The 20,676-nt window shown below is 34.3% G+C and overlaps 1 protein-coding gene and 1 long non-coding RNA gene across 2 annotated transcripts; both read left to right on the forward strand.

Annotated features, from left to right (window-relative positions):
- Positions 1,664-20,141, forward strand: LOC109339297. The gene is made up of 3 exons (XR_002106648.1): positions 1,664-1,675; positions 5,000-5,001; positions 19,847-20,141. It is a non-coding gene; the product is annotated as an uncharacterized LOC109339297 (long non-coding RNA).
- LOC109339260 (protein TIC110, chloroplastic-like) lies at positions 12,481-19,906 on the forward strand. The gene is made up of 15 exons (XM_019576676.1): positions 12,481-13,017; positions 13,104-13,163; positions 13,295-13,418; positions 13,533-13,601; positions 13,708-13,806; positions 14,105-14,171; positions 14,499-14,563; positions 14,684-14,778; positions 15,239-15,366; positions 15,468-15,568; positions 16,887-17,103; positions 17,343-17,497; positions 18,022-18,147; positions 18,239-19,210; positions 19,555-19,906. The coding sequence occupies exons 1-15, from the start codon at positions 12,533-12,535 to the stop codon at positions 19,795-19,797; spliced, it is 3,006 nt and encodes a 1,001-aa protein (XP_019432221.1). The 5' UTR covers positions 12,481-12,532; the 3' UTR covers positions 19,798-19,906.

Genomic DNA, 20,676 nt, shown 5'->3' on the forward strand with positions numbered 1-20,676 from the left:
CGTTCATTTCAATTCAACTTGCCAAGATAAATAATTAATTGATATAATAGAATAAATAAATAACTTTACTTGAGTAAATAAAACAATACAACCTACTTGATTAACGTTCATTTCAATTCAACTTGCCAAGATAAATAATTAATTAATGTAATAGAATAAATAAATAAATTTACTTGAGTAAATAAAACAAAAATAAAAAAAAAGAAATGAAAGAGGTTAATTTGGAGGGGTTTCACGGCACCCCCTCCATTTAATAAAAAAACAAGGAAGAGAAAAGGGGATTAATCCCAGGAGGTGAAAAACCCTCATCTTCATCTTCTCTCACGCGGTGGCCCAAGAGGTGGAATCCGTCTTCTTCCTCGGTGCCGACGGTCCAGACGCGGGAATGGAGGGAGCCACGGTGATAGCCGAAGGTTCTGATGGTGGCGGTTTATGGTGGTTCACGGTGGTCCAATAGCGGTGGTGGTTTGCGATGGCTTTCTGATTCGAGGCTTCCCTTCTCACGATGCAACAAGATGAGTCTCTGTCCAAGAGGGCACACGATGCCCCTGAGACCCATTACATCACTTCACATGCTTGATTAGGTTTTGGGACCTATCCCTCAATCATGGAATCACAGATCCGCGGGAAATCGGTAAGGGACCAAATCCCTCATATTGATATTTACGTTTCTTTTATAGCATGTTATTCTTGATTGATGAGATGCATATAAAAAACGTATGCGGGTTGATGTTAATCTGGAAATGAATTGTATTATTTTGGTTTAAGGTCACTGCGATGCATTGCTTCCATTATTATCGCTTTAACGATCTACCTCATTTTTTGTTTAATCGCATTCTGATTTAATTACACAAACCTATGTGCATTATTAAAATGATGATGTACAGTCTTGTTTGATTACTATTTTAGTTTCGAACTATTGATAATTAGCTGTAACATGTCAGACAAACGTAACCCAGGAGGCAGGGACAAATGGTTAGACAAGAGGTTCCGTAAGGACACATGGGCAGGTCACTTTAATATTTGGGTGTGCCAATAGTGTCGCATAAGGCTATTACAACCAAGAGGAGACATTATACCATAAAATATATGTTGTATGCTGATTTTTTAAGTGCAGGAACAGTAAAAAATAATGACATTAACACACCAATCCATGAAAATTATGAAGTCCGAATATGGATTTTAATACTAACCTTAGGTAGCAATTCGATTTGGCTGAATCGTTTTACCGTATTATCTCTGAACTATCCCTCTGATTCTGCTGAGCAACGTCTCCGTGTGTATCTATTCCTGAATTTGTGTGATGCATGTGTTATATGATTTCTGCCTACTTCAGCATATTACGTATTCTCTGAGTTGTTATGTGTATATGCAGGGATTGCTCTCTAGTTGTTATATGGTGTGTATGGTTGTGGTATGCTGATTTCACAATATATGTGTGATATGTATGTGTTCTCCTCTCTGACTGTGTATGATAGCTTGTTCTCGTTGATTGTTCCTCTTTTTTTTGGCCCCCGTTGCAATGTATGTTTTTCTGGTTCTCTTGTCTTCTCTCTGATTTTCTTATGGCTGTGTTGTTACCTCTGATTACTTCTGTGTTGTGGTGTGTGGTATGTTAATATGAATACTCAAGTATTTTCTCCGTTCTTTATTTTTCTTCTTATGTGTGTTTATGGTAGATAGCTTATGAATATTTTTGGTAGGACCTCTGTGTGTTCTGCTTATGACATAGTATGCCTTTTATAGCCAACCTTCTGGGTCTCCTGGGTTGCCTATTGAGAGTCAGGACTAATACTGACTTTTGTGTTTAGAAACTGACTCATTCATGCGGATTAAATGCACACGTAACTGATGACATATTCCTGGGTCTGCTGAGTTGGTCTCAGGCAGCTTACCACTGTTTCAATTGCTCAATAATTGCCTTATTTATGGCTGTTTGTAACTGAATATTCCATTCTTTGATGTCTCTGCTATTTACCATGTGTTTTTGCTGCCAATGACACTTTAATTGTGCCTCTTTGAATTTCTTCCTGATTGTTCTCTTCATTCATTGATTTAGCATTTCTTATTCTTTGTACGTTTTACTAGTCATTTTATTGATGAATAAGGTCCCATAACGTGTGCAGATTCTGGAGCAGTGAGTTTATTCAGTTATTCAGGTGATCCTCATCATTCCTGTATCAGCATAAAGATGACAAAGTTATAAGTGCTTGCTGTAGGTATGCACTTACGACCCTTAACCGTATTTGGAATTATTGGATAGCTGGATCAGATTGTGTATTTGTTTCATCCTCAACATAATTTAATTGCTTTGAGCATGTTAGTGTTGTTCTATTGTTTTGTGCATATGCTTTTCTTTTTCCCCCTTTTTTTTTGCAGTTGGAAGTTGGCCATAGAAGATAACTTGTACGTCCAGTATTGATCAATTGTTCGTGATTCGCTTATGGTTGCGTGGCTGAAGTGACTCCCCTTCATTAGAATCTGGATGCGGTTTCCTTCAACCTTAAGTTTGCATTTGTAGCCTTATGGTAGGAAAAGAACAAAATGATGTAATATTCATGCGTTGAACCTTTTGAAGTTTCTTAGTATTATTTATTCTTGCTCATAGAGAAATATTTAGAAAATGTAACCCAGTATGTGATGGGAACTCTTGTCCATGTTTTAGCATTTTAATGTGGCATCCTCTTTTGATATAAACAATATTATTTCCATCCTCTTTTTTAGCTGCGAGAATCAGGTGCTGGAATTGTTTAATAGCCATAGCAATAGCGTCAATGCTCTATATCGAAGTGGCTTAGGTTCCTTGTGTTGTTAGACTTATGAATGTACTAATCATCCTAGAGTGGATAACCACTGTGAGGGTACTGGTTGTATGTAAATTACTTTAGAAGACATAATTGATTTTTTTTAGCATTACCCGCCTATGACTCATATATCAATAATATTAATCTGCAACTTGATTATCCCAATGCTCTGGTGGGTATAGAAATGGTGTTATATTTTTTATGCTAAAAATAAAAAGTAAATGTAGGACAAATTTGGGTGTTCACACTAGGCTTTGAGATTGCTAAGAGTAAGGCTGGCATTTCTATGAACCAAAGAAGGTATGCCTTAGAAATAATCTCTGGTGCAGGAATGATTGGATGCAAGCCATCAACTACCCCTATGATTCCTAGAGCCCACATTCATCAAGATAACAATAACCCCTTTGATGATCCTCCTGCTTACAGGAGATTAATTGGAAGGTTAATATACTTAACCAACATTATACCTGATATAGCCTTTTGTGTCAATCAATTAGCTCAGTTTATGGCTTGTCGTACAACTTTACATCACATTGCTGCCATGAAAATTCTTAGATATCTGAAAGGAACTCCTGCCTTTGGGTTATTCTTTCCTACTAACTCTATTGTGCAGCTAAAGGCATACAGTGATAGTGACTAAGCCTCCTGCCCAGACACTAGGAGATCAGTTAGTGGATACTGCATATACCTAGGTGACTCCCTGGTTTCTTGGAAATCAAAGAAACAAAGGACAATTTCTAGAAGTTCTTCTGAAGCTGAGTACAGGGCTTTAGCCTTAACCACTTGTGAGATTACTTGGCTCAATTGTATCCTTGAAGATTTACAATACAATTACTCTATGCCTACTTTACTTTATTGTGACAATCAACCTGCCATTTATCTTGCTTCTAATCCCGTTTTTTATGAAAGGACTAAACATATTGAGATAGATTGTCATACAATTAGAGAAAAATGCAGCCAAGGTTTGATTAAACTTCTCCTTGTTCCTACTCATTTACAATTTTCTGATGCTTTAACAAAAGCTTTGGGACCAACAATATATAAAAATATACACACCAAGTTGGGTCTCCTAAGCATATGTGTCCCAACTTGTGGGGGTGGGGGGGGGTATCAAAATTAAATAATGATCACAATCCAAATTCTTCTCTTGATCATACCATTAACAATATTGTATGCAATTTGCCTAAACATAACATGACCAAACAGAGCATAACTAAAAGCAATGATGCATTGCTAGCCAAGAAAGATTATGTGCTCAGCCTCAACTATGATGTTGCAGCCATGCCTAAGCAGGGATTGTCCATAATCAGGGACAATAACCACACTGCCAAGAAAGTTGATACACCATTCTTGGCCTCCACCTTGATCCTGACCGAGCCAGATCAAATGCATCAACACCAGGCCATGGCGCATTAGGCGCCCCAACCCGAGGCCAAGACGCATTAAGTGCACCAGCACCAGGCCAGAGCGCATCAGGTGCACCAGCACCAGGCCAGGGCGCATCAGGTGCACCAACACCAGACTAAGGCACATCAGCACCAGGTCAGATCTGCCTCAGGCACACATCAGGCCACTCAAGCCTCCCATAAAGGCAAGGTCACTCAAGGCACTCGTCAAACCAAAGTTCAGGCTAGGCATGACATCCCAGACATAATTAAGGGCTTAGGATTAATGGGCTTTTCATTACTTGAGCCCAAGCTATCATTGTTTTAGTGTATTTCATCATATTTAACATATGTAACATGTGCTAATTAGTTAGTTGATGAGTTAGGCAAGTTTGTTAACAAGTTGTCATGAGTTCTCTTGCCTATAAGTTTAGCATTTCATTTTTGTATTCTCATTAAGTTTAATTCTAATAAAAGTAAAAGCATTCCATTTATTCTTCATTTCTTTTGTTCTCAAGAACTTCTAAATCAAGAAGTTCTGATTTTCATTCCTTCATTCATCTTTTCTTTGATAAACCAAAAATAGGGTAGGCACAATTAACTTCTCATCTGATCCCCAAGTTGCTATAGGATTAACTACAAGTTACCAAGGACTAAGTGCCAAGATTTATATCAACATTGTTGATGTTATTACTAGACACAACCAAGCTAGAACTTTTCTCTTTCTAAACTCTATCTTACCTGTTATAGTTTGCCTAATAACATCTTTTCTAGTCAGAGATATAGGAGTCACGAGGCCAAAATATATAGACGTTGGGTTTGTTGTTATGTTTGTTATTACAATTGCTACTGGAATATATGCTGTGATTAGTAGCTTGCAAATTATGACAAGTAATATATCTCCATTGAATAACCTGATTGCTATTCTAGTAACCCTTTTCTTAACTCTATTATTTTCAATGACATTGAAGATCAAGGGACTAGTGGAGTATTGGCAAACCCAAATAGAAAGAATAAGGGTGTATCATTCTACTGCAGAAGAGAGTACTAGAGAAAAGAGAACTGATAATGAGTTGAAAGAGGGTGAAGATAACATAGAAATTAAGAGTTGGGTATCAAAGAAGATATTGGAGTAAAGTTGATGGTAAGAAGAATAGATTTCTGGTTATATTTCTTTGTCTATCTTTTTGGTGCAACACTTGGATTAGTATTTCTTAATAATTTAGGACAAATTGCTGAATCCCGGGGTTGTTCTACTACTTCATCATTGGTGTCTTTGTTTTCCTCTTTTGGATTCTTTGGCCGTCTCATACCAGCTATATATATTATGGACTACTTTTCAAGGTAAACTTGCACACTCTCTAACTTCTTCTTCATATCTAACACCAACCTCTACCAAGTGCATTTACGTTGTTACGTAATTCAAATAGTTAATATGAATGTGTTAGTTGATCTACATTAATGATGACAATCAAATTGTCAAATCACGTCTCTGCTCTCTTATTCACATCATATATGTTGCATGATGCTAACGATATGTAATTAGTTTTTGTTTTTACTTTGACATGGTTCCAACTACTTCGAATCTGTGGTAGAATTATGATGAATACCTTACTTAATTTAAGTTTATTATAGTTTGATTGTATTTTATTATAATTTTATTTCTCAGATGCAAAGTGATTACACTTTTACCCATAAATGCAAAAGTTCATGCCCATTGAGTAGTAATGATTTAAATAGACTAATTATTACTTTATTCCTTAATTGTTCTCTAACATTAAGAACCATCTTATATCACACTTAAGGATGATAAAGAGGTTGTAGTGCACTCATATTTATTTATAGATACTCGAATTTTCAAATTTAATTATGTATTTATAATAATCAAAATATATAATTATTACATAAATAATAATATAATGATTATTTTGTCATTATAGTATAATAACTAAAATTTATTATGAAATAATAATAAAATTAATTATATATAATCACAAATTGATATATATATATATATATATAATATACTTTAAACTAAATCTATAAATAATATTGGGTACCCATGTGTAAATATTATTGTCAATTCCTAATGATAATAACATGCAAATGATAATATATTTGACTTTAACTTTCTTTCAAATCCTCATTCATTTATACTTAAAGTTTTTCTATATTTCCAGCAGCAGGAGCAAGAGCAAGTATGCAATATCAAAACCAGCTTCTAGGGCGGCATTGATGGCTCCAACAGCAGGTGCATTCTTCTTACTTCTGAATAAAACTCACACTGCCCTCTATACCAGCACTACCATAATTGGAGTGTGTACTGGAGCAATCACATCCATTTCTGTTTCCACCACCACCGAGCTATTTGGATCAAAGAATTTCGCAGTGAACCATAATGTAGTGGTGGCAAATATTCCAATAGGTTCCTTTCTTTTAGGCTACTTGGCTGCCCTTGTTTACCATAAGGAAGGGCTTGGACATGGTAAATGCATGGGCATGGATTGCTACAGAAAAACTTTGGCATTTTCTTGGCTTTGACTCTACATGCTAAGACTCGCAAGGTTCACTCCTTAAAACTATAGGATACACATTTTATTTTACTAATTTTACAATATCAAAGCACGTTAGTGAATACCTTTTAGATAGAATTAGTCGACAAGTCCATTTCTCTTGATTACTTGCCATGCGTGCTCAAATGAACACCTATTACCTTATTCTCCAGGTTAACTTTGTTAACCAATTCCAAAAAGTGCTATAAAAACCCCACTAGGAATTATTAGATCCGCTCATTCGGTTGGCTTTCGTCAATACCTGGATGATCCAATTCGATTCGTTGAGTTTAAGCCTAAAATTGTTAACTCAATATCAATCTTACCCACCGAACTAATCAATTTTTTTATAGTTATGTTTTAACAAAATCTTAGTTATTTAATTAGATTTTAAATATATTTCTGCATTTTGTTGTCATTAAAACATAAAACTTGTTAAATAAATTTTTTTAAATTCTTTATGGCTTTCTATTATAGTAAAAGCTTCATTCTTAGTTATTTAACTAGATGTATGATTTGAAATATAAAAATATTAAATAATGTTATTCAATATGATTTTTAATATAAATTCTATCCAAATGACTACCAATTCCATGAGTAACCTTTTAACCTACTATCCTGCCAATTTGTTGATAACACAGATTAATAAGACGAATAATAACTAATAAACCATGAGTTATGATCCTTTCAAATACTCTATAAGGAAGTACATCAAAAAAAAAGAAGGAAAAAGTAGCATGATATAATATTTTTACAATTTACATGTAATATAATGATACTTTTATCTTAAAATGCAAAAACAAAAGCAATAAGTTGTGTATTGGAGATGATTCAATGTGCAACCTCCATTGCAAAATCGTACTAGGATTGCTCCCAGCCTAATCAATTAACCATCTGTTTATTATGTGTACGTTTTCAATGAGTGTGTGGGAAGGTGTTTATAAGTGCATTTGGTTTGGATGTGGTGTTGCCAAATAATTGTTGTGAGTATTTTAATCTTGACATTCAGCTATGCAGTAACAAGAAAGGTATGCAATTGTGGTGCATCTTATGGTTAGCTACCGATTGGTCTTTATGGTTGATGAGAAATGATGCAGCTTTTAAGGATAAGGAATGTAGTTTTATTGGTATCATAGATCTCATGCAGGTAAGATCTTGGAGTTGGTTTTGTTTTACTATTGGTAGTACTAATTTTGTGTTTGCAAATTGGTGTTTAAATCCTGGCTTTTGTATTTTATCTTCTTTTTAACTTTTCCTTTAGTTATATTGGGTTAGTACTTATTGTGCTGTCTTAATATAATATTTTTCTTTTGCTGTTTAAAATAAAAGTTTCTCATCGTCTTCATCTTCTTATGGTGACATTTTTAATCAGCCTAATCAGATTTGTAGTTGTACGTCCTCGTGCTGCAAGAAAGAGACTCAAGCTCTTTACTATTGTGTACTAACATTATAATAGAAAGGATTTAATGGTTGTGTAACATTAAATGTGTAGTCATCTAACTATGTTTGTTATCACTATTTTCTACTTCAAACACTACATGTTAATGCCATAAATAGAGATACACTTTTCATATAATTTCATATCCATCACTTTGTTGCGGGGCACAAACATGTTGTGAGTTAAGATATGGATAGACAAATACTTTAAAAAAATAAAAGGAAGTTGTTAATAATATATTTATCATTTTAATTAAAATGAAATTACATTTTTATTATTAAAACAAAGAAAGAAATAAGTATTTGTCTCTCCCTTAATGGTGATGATCATGATTCATATGTTCTATATCATTAAAAATATATAATAGATATGAGTGCATGAGATGTTCAATCTTTAATTACCCATGTAAATCATATAAAAAACCTTTATGATACTATTATTGTATCCCAATGACACTTTTCACCAACACTAACTTTTAATTTATTGACACAATTATATTAATAAGTTACTAGAGTAATTTAATAAACCAAAATTGAGTTAGAGTTTAATTTTCAATTATCTTTTCTAAAAAAAATCCAAAAGAACTTGATGTTACTTAATTAGTTATTTTAGGTATAACTCTTTACTCATAAGACTTAATCTCTTTCCGAGGTTTGTGATCGTCCTCTCCTAATAAGTATCATTTGAGAATCAAACATTTGATCTTTAATGATATCATTCCTATGAATTTAATAAAGCCTTATACCACTAGATTAATATTCTATTGGTACTCCATTTATGTATGCAAGTTAATAGTTTGTGTAACTAGTTGTCAAATTGGATTTTAGTTAGAAGGTAAAAGTACTTTATAGGTAGGGGTGTAACACTTTGGTGTGGTTCTTTTTTGTGCAATTTATGAATCGAACCAAATAGAATGATAGGGTTTGGTTTGGTCTAGCTAATGTTGAAATTCTGTGTAGAAACAGAACCAAATCAACCATAAATGAATTAATTCGGTTCCATGATTTGTTGCATTTTATTAAAAAAATTGCAATACGTCAAATTATATTCCATAAGGTAGCATACCACCATTTGTCCATTTCAATTACCATCTTAGCTAACAAACTCATAAATATACTCCAAAATTTAAAACACAGTTCATATGTATAATTGCATAGTACAAATTAAAACAAGACATGTCTAGAAAATTTGGTAAAAGACCAGTACACTTAAAATGATGAAATAGTGTTAAAATCACAACATGATATTCTTATATTATTGATTATCATAATAATACCATTTGATTAGTAATATATTCTTACTCCTTAAATTGTCTAAAAAATGACTGAATACTTATATTTGAGGAAACCTTTTTTGAAGATAAATATCTATTTTCGGATGAAACTAGCAAATATTAAAAAATTAGTACAAATTTACAAGTATGCATAGTTGAAACCGTATTTAAGCAAAATCGTCAACATTTCATGCTATAAATTGGAACAATTTCATTGGTTGATGATATATTCAATTTTGTAATATACAGAATACAAATAATTTTGCAATAATTGGATACAAAATGGCTCAAGAGATTGTATATGATTACTTTATGTTACTTTTTAAACGAAAAACATATTATGTTTTTTGAAACCTTCAAAAACTAAACAAGTTAACCTCTTTATGCCCTATTTTCCATATTCGAATATTATCTCATATTCATCTTTGATTAAACTTTTTCATATAAGGAAGATCACAATTTGAATAAGTATCAAAGTACAATCAAATCAAATATTAAAGAATTATTATTTCTTAGAAGATATTTCTTTTGTAATAACTTATAATATATAAAGACTCTACACCCACTCCCAAACTATAGCCAAAATTATAATATAATGTATAATTAAATATTCAAACAAACTTATAATGTCATGTATACTCAAATAGAAGAAAAAAAAATGATATAATTCTCTAAAATGAAATATATAAAAATTAAATATTCAATAATATAAAATAAGAAGGTAGATCCTATCAATACACTAGTCAATAATAAGATCAATACATTTAGCCTTCCTTTTGTATAGAGGAAATGAAGGAAAAAGAGAATGAGAGAAGATAAATTGAAGAGAAGTGTTATTTTTCTCTCCTTTGGTTGATGAGAGAGTTTGAGAAGAGAGAATAAAAATTAAGCGGACTCACCAAATTTTCTTTTTCTCACATGTGAAGAGAAAGTGAGGGAAGAAGAGTGGAGGAGTTTAGACAAGGATCACTTGTTCCAAAATATTATTGTCTTTATGTTCTAAGCTAATCACATTCCACCAAATAGTATAAAAAAAATATTTTCTGCTTTATGATTTTTCTTTTTACTTAGGTGTCACTTTTTTATTCGATTGATACACAAATATGATACCAAAAATGTGACATATGATCTCCATTCTCGAAGTTTAATCACTCATTTATCTTATTTTTATATATAACCAAACAACATAAAATTCTATTCTATTTCTCACATCTTTCTCCCCTATTTCTTTCTTTTCACTCTTTTTCTCACATATTTCTCTCTTCTTATTTTCTTCTCTCAACCAAATGGAGCATTAAAACAATTAAGTTTCAATTTTGAAATATGCTTTATGTAATATGACATTTTATTTACTCATTTACCTTATATGATCTAATCTTTTTGAATATATGGTTCACTTGAATGGTTTTTGAATCTCTAAAATAGTGAACCAAACCAGTCTTAACCGGTTCCTTCAAAAAAGAAAAATTGAATACTTTATTCAGTCGGTTCCTCATTTTCACAATTTAAACTGAAACTATTTACACATCTCCCTATGAGAAGAGAACATACAAATTGTTTATGTTCCTCTAACACATTCAATTATAATAATAAAATGAGTAAATTACACATGCCCGATGAGTTTTAATGAAATTATATATATTATCTCTTTCTTTTTTATACTTACACCTCTTGACACATGTCTCATTTTGATAGTGTCACCAAATTTCAAAAGACAAAAAGAATATACTTATTAACGGTGTAAGAATTTTATATATTATCATTGTATAACTCATCATTCATATTTAATTATTATTGACCCTTCAAAAAAATAATACAAATGATTAATAAACGATACTTACTAAATATAAATATTTACACTAATATTATCCTAATTTGAAAAGATCTTTGAGTGAAATTTAATTAGAACATTTTGGTATAGATACTTTAACCCCTTGACCATACTTTTCCAATGATTTAAGATGTATAAACATCTCCAAGGCCTCAATCAAGCTATAATGAATACTAATCGAACCAGACATGATCTATTATGGATGAAGTATACCCCAAAAAGTTATTCCTACTTTTTTTGTTTTCTTTTTTCTCTTTAACGTGACCAGAAGAACAAAATTCTGAAATTGCAAATAAAAATTCTGCCGAGGCAACGTTCCAGGTATGAAGTAAGTAGATTAGAAATGCAATTCTATCCAGACTCAAAACTGACCTCAATTTAGTCAAGAATTAATGAACCAAAAATGTAAAGGCTACAATTGCTAAGAAGAAGAGAAAGACAAAAAGTCACTAAATCTTAAAAAGAGAATAATGTATCTCCTCATATCAGGAGATAACTTATCTCATCTAGCCAGTAAAAATGTGACATGTGTGCTATTTTGTTTATTTTTAAAAATATTTTTATAGAAAATGATGAAACATGACACATGTCATGATTTCACTGGCAGGAGGAGATAACTTATCTCCTTATACCAGAAGATACTCCATTCTCTTAATTCAATCAAGAAATAGTGAGTGAAATGATACTTTTATCATAATATTTTATTAAATGATATGGGATATGCATAACCGTCCACTAATGACAGAATAGCTAAGGTAATGTGTGTTTATGAATTATTGGAATTAAATTTTTTGTATTACTGAGAGTATTTATTATTCTTTTGGATAAAGAACTAATCCTTTTAGGTTCATGACTATACCTCCCAATAAGTATCATTTTTAGGAATTGAGCCATTAACATTTTGATCTTAGAGATCTAACGAAGCTTACACTACTAAACACTAAACTAACAACTTATTAGCTTGTTGGTATTAGACTAACAACTTGTTAGCTTGTTGGTATTGGGAGTGATTTAGGTAGGTGTTGAAAAGGAGAATTGATATAATTTTACTTATAGGAGTGTAATTTATTATGATGAAAATGGCAACAAATTTTTCAATATTCAATTAGCACCCAGTCAAGCCATCATAATAAGTTAATAACCCCAAGCCTACTACTTTATCATCATTCCCATTCATCTCCTTTCCCCATTCATTTCGTTAAACCCTATAAAACCAAATCTCTCCGACGACGTCGTTTTGGAGCGAACAATGAACACTTTCACCCTCACCCCTCCTTCTTCTTCTTCCCACACCCACCGTCCCTTTCTTCTTCCCTCTCCCTTACTCAACCCTACCCTCACTCAGCGACGTCGTTTTAGGGTCCCTTACCCTCGTTGTTCCTCTTCCTCCGATGAAGACCGCGCTGTCTCTTTGCCGCCACCGCGAGCTCCGAAGGAGCTCAAGGGAATTGAAATTCTAGTCGATAAGCTTTCGCCACCGGCGAGGCTAGCTACCTCTGCCGTCGTCCTTGCTGGCGCCGTGGCTGCTGGCTATGGCCTTGGATCACGGTTTGGCGGTAGCCGTAACGCAGCAATTGGAGGTGCTGTAGCTCTTGGCGTGGCCAGCGGCGCAGCGGCTTATGCTTTAAATGCGGCTGCTCCGCAAGTGGCAGCTGTGAATTTGCACAACTATGTTGCCGGGTTCGATGACCCGGCTAAGTTAAAGAAGGAAGATATTGAATCCATTGCCAACAAGTTAGTCTCAATTGTCATTATAACTTGTTTTTGTAGGGCTTTTATATGCTCCAAATGATTGATTTTGAATTTGTTTGATTTTTCAGGTATGGTGTGAACAAGCAAGACGATGCATTTAAAGCTGAGATTTCTGATATATATGCTGAGTGAGTGACAATTGACCAATTATTTTTTGTATTGAGTTGTTAGCATGTGTGATAATGTGTTATGATTTGGCTATTTAGCTTCTGCGTTGAAATTGAATGATGATTTGGTTATTTTGTATTGAGTTGTTCAGGTTTGTGTCTTCTGTGCTTCCTCCTGGTGGGGAGGAACTTAGAGGGGACGAGGTTGATAAGATCACCAATTTCAAAAATTCTTTAGGAATTGATGACCCTGATGCAGCTGCTATGCATATGGAGGTATTCTTGTGTTAATTGTGCAGATTCATATAGAATTTGAATGAAATTATTGTCAATACTGTAAGATTGAAAGAAGTTATGTATCATACTGGTTTGGTGCTTGTTGATCCTCAGATTGGTAGGAGATTTTTTAGGCAAAGGCTGGAAGTTGGGGATCGTGAGGCCGATATTGAGCAACGCCGGGTAAGTCAGTGTACTATTGCCTTAATTGATGTATGGTAAGGTAATACCTTTGGGCCTCTAAATGAATACTTGGAGCTTGACCATTGTTAGTGAGTCTCCAGTGCAGGCATTTCAAAAGTTGATATATGTGTCAAATCTTGTATTTGGAGAAGCATCATCTTTTCTTCTTCCCTGGAAGCGTGTTTTCAAGGTTACTGATTCCCAGGTATTTATTTAGGTTTCATTTTTTTCAATTGGTATGCCTGGTCTATCTCTGTGTAATGTGAGTTGTATTTGTAATAAGCAATTAGGCTAGGACTCTGGGAGCATAGTTATATGACCATGTATAGGTATTTGCCTGAAAGGAAGTAAGACATTGCTGCATCAGTTGCACTTTGCCATGTTTGTCATTAGTAACATACTGAGCGGATATGGTCTAATTTCTTATATTTTTCATCATTGTTATTTTATTTAGTTGTCTTAGTATTTTTGCTTTGACTATTTGGAAATAATCTATTTACCAGGTTGAAGTAGCTATACGTGACAATGCCCAACGGTTGTATGCTTCCAAGCTGAAATCAGTTGGCAGAGGTAATTATGTAATGCACCTAGAGCCCTAGGTCCTTATTTAGGTTTCATTTGTTAGTAAGAAGATAGTTTGGCACATGTTTAATTGGCATCAACCCTATGTATAATAGTGACAAGAATTGATTGTAGATGATACTCTTCTTTTGTTAATTGTCATGCACTTTTAAAAATAAAGCCTTACAAGTTCTGGTTGTATTCATCTGACTTGCTAGTCTTTATTATACAATTCTCTAAAATTCCTGTCATCCAAGCAAATAAATTCATCATATAGCAAATTTTAGAAACTGTGAACTGGGTTTGCTAAAGTGCTAACCAATAATTTATTGGCAGATATTGATGAGGGACAACTTGTTAGACTTAGAGAAGCACAACACTTCTGTCGCCTTTCTGATGAGGTTGATTTTCTTGATTTCTTTCATAATTTCTATGGGGGTAAACCCCTTTCTCTTTCCATGAAAGAGTTGATCAGGGTATTTTAATTTATTCATTAATTAAAAGGAAATTTTCCTTTGAAGCTTGCTGAGAACTTGTTTAAAGAGCATGCAAGGAAACTGGCCGAGCAAAATATTTCAGCGGCGCTTGTTATGCTTAAATCTCGCACAAGAGCTGTGTAAGTTTCCTTGTCCTCAAAAAAGTATTGTACCCATGTTCTTGAGTGCCCAATTTAATCATATTTATGGTTTTCCTGACTTCAAATATTTTATTATTTGATGGATTTGGTCATAGGGGGTTTTCATCAATGATTGAGGCTGCGTAGCATTTTAATGTCCCAAAAAACACTACTGTTAGTTTTTTTGAATTGTGGACATGATTTTTCTTGGCGCTTGTTAACTTAGTGTTACTGTTTATTTCTTAAATTTTGTGAATGAAAGCAATTTGGAATTTTACATTTGGGGGAATGACCTTTTTTTCTTCCTATGCTAGATACCAATGAGTTGTCAAGCATTTCATTGGCTATATTGTTAAACATTTATTATGAAATCAGCATTTAGTGAATGCTTGACAACTAACCTTGGGTACCATAGAAATTTCTTCAGATTTGGTGCCTTCTAACCAACTTAAGTTTTCAGTCCTGGAGTTAACCAAGCAGTTGAAGAGCTGGATAGCTTATTGGCATTCAATAATTCACTCATCTCATTTAAGAACCACCCAGATGTGGATCGGTTTGCCCATGGTATTGGTCCAATTTCTTTAGGGGGTAAGCTTCCTGACAGAGAATCTGTTTCTATATTTATTTTTATTCTGCTATAGTTTTGAATCTAAATTCTGGAAGTTGATTTTAATTCATCTCTGGCATAGGTGGCGAGTATGATGGCGACAGAAAGATAGAGGACTTGAAACTCCTTTACAGGGCATATGTTTCAGATAGTTTGTCTGGTGGTCGCATGGAAGACCATAAGGTAAATGGCCATAACAGTCAATATAAACTACAGACTCCTTCATATGTTTCTCTAGAAACTAAGAAATTTTGAAGTTGAGTTTGGGTTAGTGTTTTTCTGAGGTATGATTTGATTGAATACTTATTTTCTGCAAAAAATGTATGGGAGTATGCACGGACTATTTACATTTGGACAAGATGAATGGAATTTATCTTTTGCTATATCACTCTTTATGCTTTCTTATAATGATATCTTCCAACATGGCTTATGATAGGCTGCCAATCCGTGTTTGCTGTAGAAGGAAGGAAAGGAGGGTTAGGTAGGGGGCAGAGGGATATGAGGATTCTGTGAGGAGGGAAAGAGATCTAACTTACTGGACCCATGGCACGTGGGGATTGTTAATGAATATGCTGGAGTCATGCAAGGAAGTGTCATGACGGATAGAGAGGGGTGTGAAGGGAATCATCTGTTTAATGTGGGGTTGGCTGAGGCGATTTCTAGCAGAGATAGTTCCATGCTTCTTTGACTTTTATGTCTTTTTACCCATACCGTTTTCTGCATTTTTAGTTTCTATTTTCTGTAACCAGAGCTTGCTCCTTGTCATTTTCCACTATTTTCTCTTGTTAATACCAGAACTTATCAGTTTGGTATCAGACTATCTGAGTTCTTGATCCCGGTGAGCCTCTTGATGTTATTAACACAGGTTGAAGGCCTATCAATTCTGCTACTTTCCCTTGATCCCTTATCAATACCAGAACCTTTCAGTTTCCAACACTTTCCTTATGTGCAACTGTGGGTTCAAGTATTAATATAGTCTGAAGTCATCCTGTTTAACCTTCCTACTCATTCTTCCTGGTCTATAATGCTATCTTTCCGTTTAACTTAGTACCAAAGCCTGATGTTAGTCGTTGTTTAGTACATGCTGCCAAATTGTTGTTTGTCTTTATCTCATAATAATTTCAATTTAAGGCTGTATTTACTGAGTACATGGTAGTTATTTTGAGTATTTATTTATTTTCACTTAGGCAGCATTTTAGTGTTATAGAAGAATTGTTGGCCAATTGCTGAACACATTAACTGAAGCTTTTGGGTCTGGTACTCTCTTGACTATTAAGATGTACGGACATAAGATTTCCTCTTTGAACATGGTTACATATTCTCTTAAGCTTTCATGAATCAGCAGTCAGGTAAACAAAGACCCAACTACATTCTGAAAACCATGATTCCACCAGTATAAAAAGTAAAACTTGTTACTGATATAAGTTATGAAACTTGACCTCTATAAACACATTTTCTAATATAAATTTATTTTGAAAAATCTATTTATATTTCATTTCAGCTTGCTGCACTAAATCAGTTAAGAAATATATTTGGGCTGGGTAAACGTGAAGCTGAAGTCGTTTCACTGGATGTTACATCCAAGATATATCGGAAACGACTTGGACAGGCTGTTTCTGGCGGTGAGTTAGAATTGGCAGATAGCAAAGCAAAATTCCTGCAAAATCTATGTGATGAATTGCATTTCGATCCACAAAAGGCCAGCGAACTTCATGAAGGTAAACCTTGTTATGCGACATCTTTTGTTATGTTTACAGTTAGTTGGAATTTTACCATATAAAGCTTGGATTATTCAACATTTATTTGTGTGATTCTAAACAATAATATTCAGTTATTGATCTGTTTCTTATTTGTTCTAATAGTTAACTTTTTGTATTATGTGTCTGCTGTCTTTCTTTACATTGTATTTAATTCACTAAAAGTTTAAACCACACTCTAACGTTAGTTTGTTTTAAAGAAATTTACCGGCAAAAGCTTCAGCAATGTGTAGCTGACGGGGAACTCAGTGAGGAGGATGTTGCTGCTTTGTTGAGGCTGCGTGTAATGTTATGTATACCTCAACAGACTGTGGAAGCTGTTCACTCAGACATCTGTGGCAGTTTGTTTGAAAAGGTAATAGTGTTACTTTTTTCCTATCTAATTTGTTTGTAACTCAAACTGATAGTGTCTTCATCTCATTTATGGATCCACAGTGGTTGTTGACATGTCAAGTAGATTTGTTTGTTTTTTGTGGAAGGCATAAAAGGCCTTCTTCAGGGTTTTGTTGTTTGACTTGTTTCTGGCCACCCGTTTCTTGTTTGAGGATGTGTTTAAGAGAAAATGTAACCATATTCAAAGAGGAAATCTTATGGTTACATTTTCTGTACAAAAACTCTTCAACACTTAATTTATCAATAGTTCAATATCATCAACTAACTATAAAGTAAGTGTTGAAGACTTTTTGTACAGAAAATGTAACCATATACAAAAAGTCTCCAACACTTAATTTATAGTTAGTTGATGATATTGAATTGTTGGTATGTTAAGTGATGGAGTCATTCTTTTTTATTTTGCCGTGTCATGAGGTATGTTTCAGTCTCTGTCAGACATAACAAAGTTTATTGAGTTACTACTAATTCGTGCATCTTCTTTAATAGGTTGTCAGGGAAGCAATTGCATCGGGAGTTGATGGATACGATGCTGATATCAAGGAATCTGTAAGAAAATCAGCACATGGCTTGCGACTTACCCGGAAGACTGCTATGTCTATTGCCAGCAAGGCAGTGAGTATCCATTTGTCAGGAATTTTGGTGCTCTTATATGAGGATTTGAATAGGCCTAACTTTTTCTATGCTTGTTTTGATGGCATTACAGGTAAGGAAGATATATATTAATTACATAAAACGTGCACGAGCAGCTGGAAGTCGTACAGAGTCTGCAAAAGAACTGAAGAAGATGATAGCTTTTAACACGTTGGTTGTGACTGAGTTGGTGGAGGACATTAAAGGGGAGTCAACTGATGTTTCAACTGAAGACCCTGTGAAGGAGGAGGACTTTGCACAAACTGCAGATGAAGATTGGGATTCAATTCAGACACTTAAAAAAATAAGACCCGACAAAGAACTTGTAGCAAAGCTGGGAAAGACTGGTCAGACAGAAATTAATCTTAAAGATGACCTTCCGGAAAGGGATAGAACTGATCTTTACAAGACATACTTGCTTTTCTGTCTAACTGGTGAAGTGAAACGGGTTCCTTTTGGTGCTCAGATTACTACAAAGAAGGATGATTCGGAGTATGTTCTTCTAAACCAGCTTGGTGGGATCCTGGGATTGAGTGGTAAAGAAATAGTGGAAGTACATAGGAGTCTAGCTGAGCAAGCTTTTAGGCAACAAGCTGAGGTAATTTTAGCTGATGGACAGTTGACAAAGGCCAGGGTGGAGCAGCTTAATAATCTGCAGAAGCAAGTAGGCTTACCTCAAGAATATGCTCAGAAAATAATCAAGAGTATAACTACTACAAAAATGGCAGCTGCCATTGAAACTGCTGTAACTCAAGGGAGGCTTAATATTAAGCAGATAAGGGAACTTAAGGAATCCAATGTAGATTTAGACAGTATAATATCTGGGAGCTTGAGAGAAATGCTCTTCAAAAAAACAGTTGATAATATATTTTCATCCGGTACTGGAGAGTTTGATGAAGAAGAAGTGTATGAAAAAATCCCAGCAGATCTCAACATTAACAAAGAGAAAGCAAGAAGTGTTGTCAGTGAGCTTGCGAAAAGTAAACTATCTAATGCTCTCATTCAGGCAGTGGCACTATTAAGAGTGAGAAATCATCAGGGTGTGGTAAGTAATTTCTTAAAGCTTTATCGTAAGGCTTTAAATTATGGTTGTGGTCACAGTTGGCCAATTGCAGTTACAGCCGCACGATTGTGGGCGTTACTGTCATTGCGATACAGATGGTTGTCGTTGCAGTGTGAAATTTTGTAATTGGATATTTGGTTTTGAATCTAATGTTGCTCTGGTGCGGTCCAATGTGGCTGCATTATTATGACTCAGAACCACATTACACTTATGACGGTCACCACAACCGCAATAATTTATAACCATTCATGCTTGCTTATTCTGATAGATTTTAGATTTGGTTGTTGTGGATAGCCAGTGTGTGATTGCTTTCACATTTTTTACAGGTTTCCTCCCTCAATGATTTGTTGGCTTGTGACAAAGCAGTACCCTCACAACAACTTTCATGGGAAGTGTCAGAGGAGCTTGCTGATCTATACACTATATATTTGAAGAGTGATCCAACACTGGAAAAATTGTCTCGTTTGCAGTATCTGTTGGGCATAAATGATTCTACAGCTTCTGCTCTTCGGGAGAGGGGTGATAGATTACTTAATAATACTGCAGAGGAAGAGGAGTTTGTATTTTAATGTGTTGCATTAAGATGTTTGGCATTAGGCTTATTGGGGAGGCCATTAGCCCCCACCATAAGCCATTTTTAATCTGCCATTTTGTTTAACGGTGAAATAGAAAAAGGAATATGTTTCTTGTAATAGATATGAGTGCATTTTTAGACGTTGATATCTCAGATAGCCATTATATTGGGAGTTGTGACAGTTGATTTAATCAGTTGCTGTTTTCTATGATGAAAATAGTACTCCGTTGCTCATAGATAAGTTTCTTCACATTGTCAGCACCATCTGTTTTATTCTTATTTGGACAGTGGACACTTAACAAGTATAAGTCTTTAAACTGTCTCCAAAATTTCCTTTGCTTTTTCAGTGTACAATTGTTTTCTAAAAGGGTTTGGATTCTGCCCCAAATGGAAAAGGATAAAAAGGAATAGCGTAGCCAAATTTATGGTACATGGGTCAAAATGCTCCACTAACTCGTCTCCTCAATTGATACAAGTTTTGGTTATTGATAGCTACCTGGCCCTGAAAATACCAAAGTGCCACAATTGATTTAATAATGTATTTATGTAAGTAGCATTCATTCTTAACTATTACTTTCTACTTTGCCTTCTTTAGTATTGTTTGAAAATGGCAATTCCAAGCTCCTCATAGTTGCACTGTTTTATTCTGGCCGAGGATTCTATATACACTTTGTACCCCAATTTACACTTAACACAGATCTATTTCATTTGTATGGGATAGCGTGTAAGACAATATATTTTTGTTTAATTTATACTTATCCTTTTTCTCATTCACTTCCCTCACACGTCCAAATGGTCACTACCATCACTCCACCATTGTCACCATGATTTGTGGCAACACACCATTGTCATCACAAGCTTTTGAAGACTATAT

The sequence above is a fragment of the Lupinus angustifolius genome, chromosome LG02 (genome assembly GCF_001865875.1).
Source record: "Lupinus angustifolius cultivar Tanjil chromosome LG02, LupAngTanjil_v1.0, whole genome shotgun sequence".
Lineage (NCBI taxonomy): Eukaryota > Viridiplantae > Streptophyta > Magnoliopsida > Fabales > Fabaceae > Lupinus > Lupinus angustifolius.